Raw genomic sequence first — 11,042 nt, forward strand, 5'->3', positions numbered from 1 at the left:
CCTACCTGGCCGCAGGTGGGCCCCCCCCTCCCTCCTGGGACCTGCCCCTCTCCGCCCAGGCTTGCCCTTGTCCCAGCCGGCAGGGCGAGGGGCTGCGAGGAGTTCGGGCACAGGTGGGGCAGGGACAGCCCTGCCCCGGAGCCGCACGCTCTGGCTTGGGGCTTGCTGGTGCGCGGGTGTGCCTGTGTCCCCTCCCTGCCTTGCCCACTGCTGGTGGTCTGGCGGGGGTGGCAGTGGTGACTGGCACAGCGGCTGAGTGATGGTGGTGCCCGGGCCTCCCGTGCGGAAGGAAATGAGACTAACCAGTGTGTGCAAAGCTGGCTCCTAAGTCCCCAGGGCGGCAGAGGAGCCCCGCGGGAGCCGCGGGCAGTTCCCCTTTTGCCTGCGGCAGGGGTTGGTGTAGCGTCTGGCCCCGGAGAGCGGGTGGGGAAGGGGGCCAGCGCCCCTTGGGTCCGTGTGGACAAAACTCGGCTCCGTGTCGGAGCAGGGTGTGCTGCTTGCCACCTGGCTTGCTTGTGGTTGCTTTCCAAACAGGCTCCTGCACAAGTGTTTGTCTTTCCCGGAGGGCAGGTGACAGCCCAGATCGATCGGGCTGTTTGCTTCTGGGCTCGCCCCCGGCAGAGCCACCAAGGCCAGGGGTCCCGGCTCCAGCCTCCCCGTCCAGCTGCCCGTCTTTGCTTTTCTCAAGCCTTGCTGCGGGGGGGTGGTAGGAGCCCGAGCTCCCCAGCACTCCCGTTCGCAGGCTAACAACTCCAGCCTTGGCTTTGTGGCTGTTACAATACCTGGATCTCGCTCGGTGGCTTTCTGCGGTCACACCCTGTGAGAGAGGCTGGTATTATTGGTCTCTCTTCTGGGGAAACCTGCGGCACGGGGGCGCAGTGAAGTGCCCATGGCTGTCTGGCAGAGCAGTGGCAAGGCCAGGAAGCCTCCTGAGTGTAGGGTTGCACTGCTCATGACTTAGCTTATATAAGGCAGCGGATTACAGCAACCCGTGGGAATCGAGCAACCTCACAAGCGATTGCTCAGAGTTTTCCCCTTCCAGCCCCTGGGCCAGGCTTGGTTAAAGGAAAGGGGATAATTAAATTGCCCGTTGCCAGTTCAGTTGGCTTCCCTCTGCTCTGTCCTGCCTCCTCTCCTGCCCGATGGACATGCCAGTCCATGGGGCTGGAGCCTCGTGTTCCTTCCTACAGAGCCTCTTGTCCAGTCAGGGCTTGGCCTAGAGGCCCTGCAGGACCAAGGCTGGGCTAGTGTATGCCGGTAAAGCCCCTGACGCAGGCCGCTTTCGCTCTGAGCTGTTGTTGGGGTCCTGTGCCACGCTGTGTTTCCTTGTTTCACTTTTAGCTGCAACTTTCCTGGCTGTTAACTGCTGCATGTGGCACCTGGGGAAGCTGCCGTGCAAAGTGCAGTGTCCTTTCCCTACTCCTTCCCAGAAAGCCGTTAGCAAACAATGCTTGGCGTGCTGCCACCTGCTTCTCTCAAACGTTCACGCTTAACAGCATTAAGTCGGCCTCCGCGCACCAAGGACGAGGGTCTCTTTCCTGAGCAAATGCTCATTTTATCTTAACATCGAGGTCCCTGGACCGTGGAGAGCATCTGGCATGCTCCTTGACGAGCGCCTTTGTCTCTGCCCACAGGTCGGTCCTGTGCCGTGCTGTGCAGGGCACCGCGCCGCTCGCAGGAGGAGGAATATTACAAAAGCGGCTGAGCCCGTGCCTTGCAGCTGTTGCTGGGGATGGAGTCATAGAAAAGGAGGGCTGGAAGGGACCTCAGGAGGTTGCATCTAGTCCAACCCCCTGCTCTGAGCAGGACCAGCCCCAACTACATCATCCCAGCCAAGGCTTTGTCTGTTAAAAACCTCCAAGGATGGAGAGTCCACCACCTCTCTGGGCAACCTGTTCCAGTGCTTCACAACCCTCCTCGTGAGACTTTCCTAATATCCAACCTCAACTTCCCTTGCTGCAACTGGAGCCCATTGCTCCTTCTGCCATCTGCCCCCACTGAGACCAGCCCAGCCCCATCCTCTTTGCAAACCCCTGCTGCTATTCAATCCCCCTCCGTCTTCTCTTCTGCAGACTGAATCGCGATGTTTCTGGCGCTGGTGGACTGCTCTTAGATCATTGCCAGTCAGATCTCTCTCAACTTTGTCCTTTTTTCCCCTTCCCACCCTGCTCCCCCTAAACCAGAGTTGTCTACATTAAGCATCATGTTTGTCTTTGAGTCCAGGATTCAGATCCAGTCCTGCGCCCTGAATTGGAAGGAGCTGGTTGCAGGATGCTGTCACCCACCCTGGTCTATCTGCTTCCCAGGGGGTTCTTGGTGATGCTTTCCAACGTGCCTGTGGGGTGGGAGAAATCCATGCCCTGTCTGCACAGGGCAGGCAGAGGCCTTGCCACCCACACACAGGGTTTCACACTGGGCAGGGCCCTGCAGCTGCCTGGTTTTCCAGCTGGAAGGAGCATTGCAGCAGACAATCGTGTCTGCCTGGGGACAGGAGCAGGACTGGAAGAGCAGGTAAAGCTGCAGCGCAGCGTTGAGCTGTGTGGGCTGCTTCCCTGGCCGCTCGAAACCAGGTCCTGGAGATCTGCAAGGAGGAAAGAAATCCAAGCTCTGCACATGCAAAGCTGTAATCCCACCTGGTTGCTAGCTTTTTTTTTTTTTTCCTGCCCTGCCTTCTTTCCTCTGGCCTAGCTCCAGGGTTGGAGCTTAAGCCGACTGGGGTATGCGCCTTGCAAGAAAAGCCAGCACCTTGCACAGTCCTTTCCCCTGTGCCCATTAAATCCATTTGAAAGCTGTCTGGGAAAATCCAGCCCGGTGCTGGGGGAAACCTTTGCAGGGAAGAGCTGTCGTCTCGGCACGGCGAGCTCTGGGGAGGGAGGCAGTTGCTCTTGCGGCTCTCCCTCTGATTCGGGGATGTTCACGTGGGAGTTGCTGGACCCAGGACAGATCTGTCTTGACCCTGACTGCAGCCAGCACCAGACGTGCTGGAGGAGAGTATAAGAAATGCTCTGTGGAGGGCAACTGGAAGCAATGCCCCATGCCCCTCCCAAGGGAAGGTTTCAGTCTAATCTTGAAGCAAGACAGAGCTAAGCCCTGAAGCTTTTCTGTGCCTTTCAAATCCCTGGCAGTCCAGAGCATAGGAGGAGCATGTCAGGGCACCGCGTGGTCGTGGCACGGGTTTCTCTGGGCCCAAGGGTAGATCGGCCTCCTCCTGTGACTAGCTAATGGAGCGCCGTCTCCAGCGAGCTGCGTTGGGGGCTGTTGCTTGGCTGGATTTCTTGTGTCCTGTTAATAGATGCAGCCTCTGGCTTGCATATCATTGGCAACCCTTCAGATGTCTGTCTGCGATGGAGTCGTGGACAGCCAGGCTGCTTGGCCCAGGACGTGGGACTGTTGCACACGCAAGCTGGGGCCACGGGACGCCACGCCTACCGCTCGGGCCACGGTTGGCACCGAGAGCTCGCCCCTGAACCTTGCCCCTCGACAGTCGGGATTCCAGAGATAACGATCCCCCGCGCGCGCCCTCCCTCCGTGCGTCTCCTTTGACCCTCCGGGGAGGCGTGACGCCGAGACGCTTTGCTTGCGGTCCGGTGCAGCTCAGCCTCCAGAGAGACCGCTTCATGCTAAGATAGGATTGCGCTGCAGGGGCTGGGGAGGGTTTAATGAACCTGCCCAGTGGCGGGGATGGGCGTGGAGCGATTGGCAAGCATGTGGGAGCCCCAGGCTCACCCCAAGATTGGAGCACATGCCCTGCAAGCAGCAGTTGAGCTCGGCACTAAGCTGCTGCCCTTTGGCTGCTCCTTGCTGTAAGCGTCCTGGTTTGCCTGGCTGTGTCCAGCGGGTTGTCCAGGGCATTTGTGCAAGCCGGTGCTGGAGCAGCAGGCCTGTGGTGGTTATCCCGCCCTGGGGATCGTCACTGCCCAGATCCTGCAGCCTCTCCACCTGCCACGTGCTCGGTAGCGCCTGCGTGCTGGGTCACCGGGGTAAAGGCACTTCGCTTGAACGGCCTGGCGTCCACGGCTCTCGTTCTGCCACTGCAATGTCAGCTCTTCCGCTTCCGGCAGCTGCTGGGGGAGGACGGACTTGGCCTTTCCTACCCCCGTGCCCCTCTGCCGGCAGTCGCTCTCCTGCTGCTGTTGGGGGGCAGCAGGCTGAGAGCTGGCCCCAAGTGACCCCTGGGTTCCTGGTGCCCAGCGTTGCTGGTGCTAGAGGCTAAATGAAGAGCTGGCAGGAGAGCTGCCCTCTCGCCCGCTGCAAGGAGCATCCTGGTGGGAATTGGTGTGAGATGCCGGGCACTGCCTCCATCCCTGCCTTGCCTGATGTTGGACATGTCTAGTGAACCTAGAGGACTCCCTTGTGCCTGCCCAGAGCCCTCCTGGCCAAACTTTACCCCCTGAAACCCTGCAACAATCCCTGCCCAGCCCAGGCAAAGGGAGGGGAACTCCAGGATCAAAGGTTCATGCCAGGGACGTATTGCTGCATTATGAGACCAGGCTTGCTGCCATGGGGAAGGAGGTTGCAGCAAGTCCTGGTAAGGAGGAGATTAAAAGGATGCTTGAAAAGGGTCTCGGGGACTGACTGAGCTCTCCTCCCCCAGGCAGGGTCTTCACAGCATCCGAGTGTCTTCCAGTCTTGCGCTCGGTGACATTGTGTGCATGTGTCAGACCTCCTTAGAGCAACTTAGGCCAAGCCAGCCCCGTCCAGGGGAGGCTCTTGCAGCATCTTGGCTTGATGCAGGCCAGCCCTGCACAAGAGGCGCTATGCCCAGGCGGGGAAACTCTCATGCTGCCTTCTCATGCCTCGTTGCATGGTGAGACGGTGGCCAGAAACACTCCCGAGCTGTGATGATTGGAGTGAGCAGGTGATGGATCTCGCTGCCCCGCTCAGGGGTGTTGGAGCTAATCTCCAGCGATGGAGGGCAGGTGGGTCTCGGCGCTCCCTGGCTGAGCTGGAGCCAGGCTGATTGGGGGTGTGTGCGCTGACTTAGAAAAGCCAAGGATGGGAAGGGACCCAAGCCAAAAGTGGCCTTTTGTCATGACCAGACAACATGGCATGGCCATCCGTGGGGGTCCCTGCACGTCTCCCCGTCTGGATGTCATCGGTGTCTCTTCCCTGAAGCACCCCCCACCCGGCGCCCTTCCTGCCCAGGCCGCGTGTGACTGTCCCCTCTCTCGGCAGGCTCCATCACCTTCGTGGGACTCTACCTCGTCTTCGGCTATGGCGCCTCACTGCTCTGCAACCTCATCGGCTTCGCCTACCCTGCCTACGTCTCGTAAGTGCCGTGCCGGGAGCGCGCCCTCGTTCCAGCCTTGGTGCCTTTGCTTTCTGCCCGAGGAGAGGGCAGGTCTGCTGGCAGTCTCTCCTTGCTGGGGGCTTCGACGGGGGGTCCCACGGGGCCCTACACGGAGGCCCAGCTGCCGGCGCGCACAGTGGGAGGAGTGGCTTGGCTGCCGGGGATCTGGGGGACACTTCCCTGCAGGGTTGTTCCAAGCACAAACACGGAGATCCACTGGGTTTGGCCCCAGGGCGGGTGTGGGCTTTGTCTCCAGCCCCTTCCCCTTGGAGCAATGTCCTTTGGGCAGTGGGCATTCGAGCGGGCACCCACAACGGGTGCCCAAAGACCCTAGCAAGCCTTGAAGCTCCTGGCTATAGCATGCCCTCCGCCAGCCCTGTGAGGTGGGAGATGCAACAGCATCTCTGTGCTCCTCAGCATCAAAGCCATCGAGAGCTCCAGCAAGGAGGACGACACCACGTGGCTGACGTACTGGGTGGTGTACGGCGTCTTCAGCGTGGCCGAGTTCTTCTCCGACATCTTCCTCTACTGGTTACCGTTTTACTACTTTGGAAAGGTAACGCGGGGAGGCACGGCAGGGCTTGTAGGAGGGGAATGGCCCTGGGAGCACAGAGATGGGGATGGAGCCACTGGGTCTCGACCTAGAGATGGTTTTTCCATAGCTCTAAGTGTCCCAATCCCTAGCAGAGATGACTCCAGTCCAAGGTCCTCTCCCTTCTTGGCACCTGGGTGCTCAAACCAAGTCAGCTGAGATGCTAGTAGCTCCAGCAAGTTTAATCCCAGCCCCAGGGTGAGAAGCGTGGAAGCTACCCGTGTTGACCCTGGTCTCCTCGGAGCAGAGCCGTGCCAGAAGAGAAGTGGCCGGCTGTCTCTGGAGATGCGGCTGCCCCTTGTTGGGTGGGACGCAATGGTCCCATGCCCAGAAAGGGCTGCCCGGTGCTTCTGTGCTATATCCAACCGGACGGGCCAAACGCCTCCCTGCAGGCCGCGTCCATGCTGCTCACGGCCGGCGAGCGAGGGGTTTCCAGCACGGCCTGAGTGTGCCCTCTGCCCGCAGTGCCTGTTCCTGCTCTGGTGCATGGCTCCCGTCTCCTGGAACGGCTCGCAGATGCTGTACCGGCGGGTCATCAGGCCCTGCTTCCTGAAGCACCACCAGACGGTGGACAGCGTGATCAGCAACCTGAGCGGCAGGGTCCTGGACACAGCCTCCACCATCACCACGGAAGGTACCGTGCCCTGCGCGGGTCTCGCTCGCTCTTCCCACGCCTGCGGCCAGGGCGAAGGGCATCTTCCGCCAGCTTGGCCGCGTGCAGGGCCCTGCCCAGCTGGGGTGTGAAGTAGAGCAGCTTTCGATTTAGAAACCTCCCGTGCGCTCTCATTGCCCTGGGCTGGGAGCAAGACCCGTGCACATGCACGGTGGGGGGAGCTCCTTGTCCTCGGACAGATGTTACGTCTCCGCCTCCCCCTGTGCCGCATCTGGCTGGAGCCCGCCTGGCTTCTCTGCAGCACCGGGGACCTCTTCGTAATCTCTTGCCTCTTCTCTCTTGTGCCGCTCCGTCCAGTCCTCCGGACTCTGGTCAGCAGCAGAGCCCAGCTGATGTCTGAGCCGGCGCCTCAGCCCCAGCTCAGCCTGTCTGTATGTAACCCCCCCCCAGTCCATCCCTCTCCCCCAGCAAAGGGCCGGGCTGAAGGAAGCGAGGGCCTGTTGAGCATGACTGCCTCCACCCCTGCTTCCCTGCCGGCTGCCAGGGACTCGAGTGCCTTTTCCTAGCGGTGTGCGGGTCGCAGCCCGGCGTTCCCTGCATCGAAGCCTCCAAGCAGGCTCTTAGCAAAAGATGCTCGGGGTCGTGGCAGGCCAGGCCCTGTGCGACGGCAGAGAGAGCTCAGGGGCTGGTCGAGTGGTTGCAGAGCCGCTTTGGTGACTGGTTCAAATCCAGCTGAAGGTCAACGGTGACCGGGCTGCAGTCAGATCTGCCCACCCTACCTGGGGCTCAGCTTGGCAGCTCCTGCTGGGATTAAGTGAGCTGGAGAGGGAAATCCTTGAGGTCAGGGAAAGGCACATTGCAGGGAAGCACGTGCTCTGTGGGCTGAGGGAGCACTCTTGCTGGCACTGTGCATCACCGCTGAGGTCCTATTTCAGTGGCTGCGTCTACACGAGATGCTTTACTGCGCAGTAGGTTAGTCTGCAGCACAGTGAAGCGTCACCGTATGCACATGCAGGCATTTGCTGTGCAGTAAATTGGTCTACCGTGCAGTAAATTTGCTTGGCTTTACTGCACAGTAGCATTAATTGCACGTGTAGACATGCCCAGGAAGAACTCGAGGGTAGGATGCTCAGGAGAGGGTCCTGGGGCACCTTCCGGAGGGGGCTGGGGGACATCCTCTCCCCCGCGGTCATGCTAACTGGCCATTTCTCTTCCTTCACTGGTGGAGCATAGCGTGCACCTGCCTAGTCTCCCGTAGCAGAGCCCTGTAGTCTAGACCTGCCCTCTCTAGTCGGATCCCCCTTTGCTAAGAGCCCTGCAAGCCCCCTGCCTGTCCGCACGTGCCTTGGGGGTGGAGTGGGACGTCTCCGTTCTCTGTGGCCCCTTACTCCCCGGGGTCCTGTCTCCATGCATCCAAGCCCCAGCGCCTCCGTGGCTGGTGGAGCTGCTCCATGCCATGCAGCAGACCCACACCTTGCGGCTGGGGTCTCCACGCCATGATCCAGGAGACCTGTACGGGATGCACGAGCCAGGGCAGCGTCCGTCTGCGTGACGAGGAGCGCTGATGGCCAGTCCCACCGAGGGGAGTCGAGTGCCCTGCTCTAGTTCCCAGGGCCAGGCCAGGCTCTTCCCCTTCTCCTCCCTTCCACGAGCTGCTGGGTGCTGGGTAGAAGCTGGCCACAGGATGCCCCTGGGGGCCCATTTCCCATTTGAACGGAAATCCATTGCCCAAGGGAAACCCACACCCGAGCAGGGGAGCCGGAAACGCCAGCCCCAGGGTGTCTCCTCCCAGCCCATTGCAAGCGTGGCTAGAACGACAGCCTGGGGCTCCCTGCACCATTCAGCCAGGCTTGGGGGATATTGCCTCCCCCTTCCCATGCTGCAATAGCCCCCCAGCCTGGTGCCAGAAGGGCCTTTCTCCGGCATCCATCCTGGCAGTGCCCGGTGGGGTCCTTGCACATTTAGTGGATGCAGCTGAGAGCGTGATGAGCGTTGTAGAGCTGGAGGAGAACTACTTGGGGGCTGGGTGGGGGGTAGATAGATGGCTCATGTCAATGGGTCCTGCAGAAGCCCCAAGGGACATGGAGGAGGGATGGGGCTGGCAGGGACCTTGGAAAGCCCTCTGGCTGCCGGTCCACCCTGCACTTGGATGTCCCAGGACAGAAGCCCTGCCTCACTGACCTGCTCCAGCCCCTGGGGATGGGTCCAGCAAAGCATAACCCTGGCGCTGGCTCCCTGGAGGGGAGGGGGGCTGCTCCCAGGGCCGGCGCTAACCCCTGAGCAGCTGAGGCAGCAGGTCGTGGTGTTAGTGCTGGATTAGGAGGCCTCCGGCTGCTTCTAAAGGGGATTACGTGGGAACGCTGTTCTTGTCCTGGCCGGCATGTGCACGGCACGGCGGGCTCTGCCCACCAGCGTACGGCTGGGCCTGGGAATGGCTCTCGCCAGACTTGGTCTCCTGCCCAAGGGCAGCGCAAAGCTCTTCCCTCGGCCTTGTCAGGACAGCAGGGAGTCCGAGGAGCTAATCCCGGGGTAGTGGCTCAAGTGTTGCCTACTGGCTATGGCAAGCTGCTGCTTGCTGAGGATTGGGTTTGGTTCCTGGCTCAGAAGGAAGGCGGCGGCAGGCGGCTGGAGCAGTGCCGGCATCCTCTGCCACCGCCCTGCCTAGTGACCTTGGGCATGTCTCTTTGCCCTCACACTCAGGAGACCAGACCTCCCTCTTGCAGGGGTGGGCAGGAAGGGGGAGGGGTTCTGGGTGCTAATCCAATACTAAGAGATGCTCTAACGCTGGGGCCGGGTGCTGCTTCTCTCTGCCTTCCCTCAGCATCCAGAGGAGCAATGAACCTCGCCCTGGACTCCCAGAAGACCAAGTGAAGACGGCATCTCCCGCAGCCCCTGAAGCACAGACCCGACCCACTCCGCGTGCCCGGCTCTGCCCAGCAGCCACCATGAGAGAGGGAGCCCGTTGTCCCTGCGCCAGGTCTCCTGTCCCCAAGGAGCTCCTGTCGCCAGGACCTCCGGTCTGCAGCATGGACATTCGTGGGCAGCCCTCTAGCCCCCGTCCTCCGCCTGCCCTGGCGCTACCCGGGGCATCGCAGCCCCTGCTGTCTGCTCTTGGAGTCAGGCTGGGCAGATCTTGGTTTCCTTGCCCCTAGGTGTTGTGGCGCCTGGTGCGAGCCACCCCCTGCCCTGGCCCTTCTGCTGCTGCTCTCCCTCGCCTGACCTGCTGGTGGTCTCCTGACCTGACGTCCACGTGGCTCACGTGCCACGTGGAGGGCTCTGCGCCGAGTCCTCCTTGCCTGGCTGCCTTGCGGGAAGGGGGAGGATTTCCAGCCTGCTCTCCTGGACCGCGCAGCACGGACCGCTCCAGGCACGCAGAGTTTGCAGCGCAGCCGGGTCTTTGCAGAAATGCAGGAGCCAAGTGGCCATGGCATGAGCGGTCAGCCCCCGCCACCCTCCGCCCTGCTGTGTGTGACCTTCCCACCCCTCCCCTTGGCTCAGCTTCTCCGTGATGAGCCCGGGTGAGCGACTCCCCGGGCGCGGGGGATGTACAGGTGCATCCCGTACACCGTTCTTGTGTCTCCTAGGCAGCGGGAACGCAATGTTCCCGGCAGCCCGCGTCCACCCCTCCGGGCGCTCAGCTGCGCTTGCCTCGTAGCAGGTTGTCCTGGGCACGGGGACGTGGTTGCGTCAGTTCTGCAATCCCCTGTCGCCTGGGGGATGTGTCCCGGCTCCTTCCCGGGGACGGTTCGATGTCCGGCACTGGCCGGTCTGACCCCATCCACCGCCCCGACCCGCTGTCGCGGATCTGGGACCTGACTTATATTAGCGGCGGGTGTGAAAAGCCCCCTCTGCACCACGTCCTGTCTGTGCTCTAGTGCCCCTTGCTCGCTCCCGTCCCGCCCGCTGACGTCCGTTTGGCGGGGGTTCGGGTCCAGCTGGGGAGAAACTCCCGAGAAGCGGCGCATCCCAAACCTTCCAGCTGCTCCTGCGGGTAGCTCCAGCCGTAGCCGTAGCCCAGCTGCCGGTTCTCTGTCTTTTATTTTTAAAAGATAAAATAAACGCACGTCTGCCCTCTCATATCTGCGTGTTTTGTGCGAGATGGAGCAAAGGCAACGCTCGACGGCTCCGGTGATGCGTTTGTGTTGCTCTCTGCGGTGAGGTCCAGGCATGGTGCGGGAGGCTGAAGGCGCCTCTGCTTGCGGGGCACGGCGGTGGTGCCAGGCTGGGGGACTTGGCAGTGCCTCCTCCCCTACAGCAGGGACCCGTGGACTCGGAGGATGCAGATGCTCGCCACCTTTAGTTTTCATCCCAGATGCTTGGATGCCTGCCCAGCCCGAGTCCACCCTGCACCGCTCCTGCCCGGGATGTCGCAGCTCGGTGCCCTGGCACCCCGACCCCTTGAGTCCCGCCAATGGGGCGATGCCGGCTGGCGCTGCAGCACCCTAGGTGCATGTGGGTGGGGTCTTGCATGGACATGCAGAGCCCCCCTCCCAAATGCTGCCCAGCTGGGGTGGGCACCTGGCACGTGGGCGAGTACCTCTGCACTG

The 11,042-nt window shown here is 61.7% G+C and overlaps 1 protein-coding gene across 1 annotated transcript; it reads left to right on the forward strand.

Annotated features, from left to right (window-relative positions):
- The first annotated feature begins 4,316 nt into the window (after positions 1-4,316).
- On the forward strand, positions 4,317-9,298 carry REEP6 (receptor accessory protein 6). Its single transcript, XM_025196543.1, is given in 6 exon segments — positions 4,317-4,358; positions 4,360-4,528; positions 5,176-5,269; positions 5,708-5,846; positions 6,348-6,516; positions 6,853-9,298. Coding segments are annotated over 6 exon segments (822 nt in total). The 3' UTR covers positions 7,062-9,298.
- The last annotated feature ends 1,744 nt before the right edge of the window (positions 9,299-11,042 follow it).

Source organism: Alligator sinensis, unplaced genomic scaffold (assembly GCF_000455745.1).
Source record: "Alligator sinensis unplaced genomic scaffold, ASM45574v1 scaffold1295_1, whole genome shotgun sequence".
Classification (NCBI taxonomy): Eukaryota; Metazoa; Chordata; order Crocodylia; family Alligatoridae; genus Alligator; species Alligator sinensis.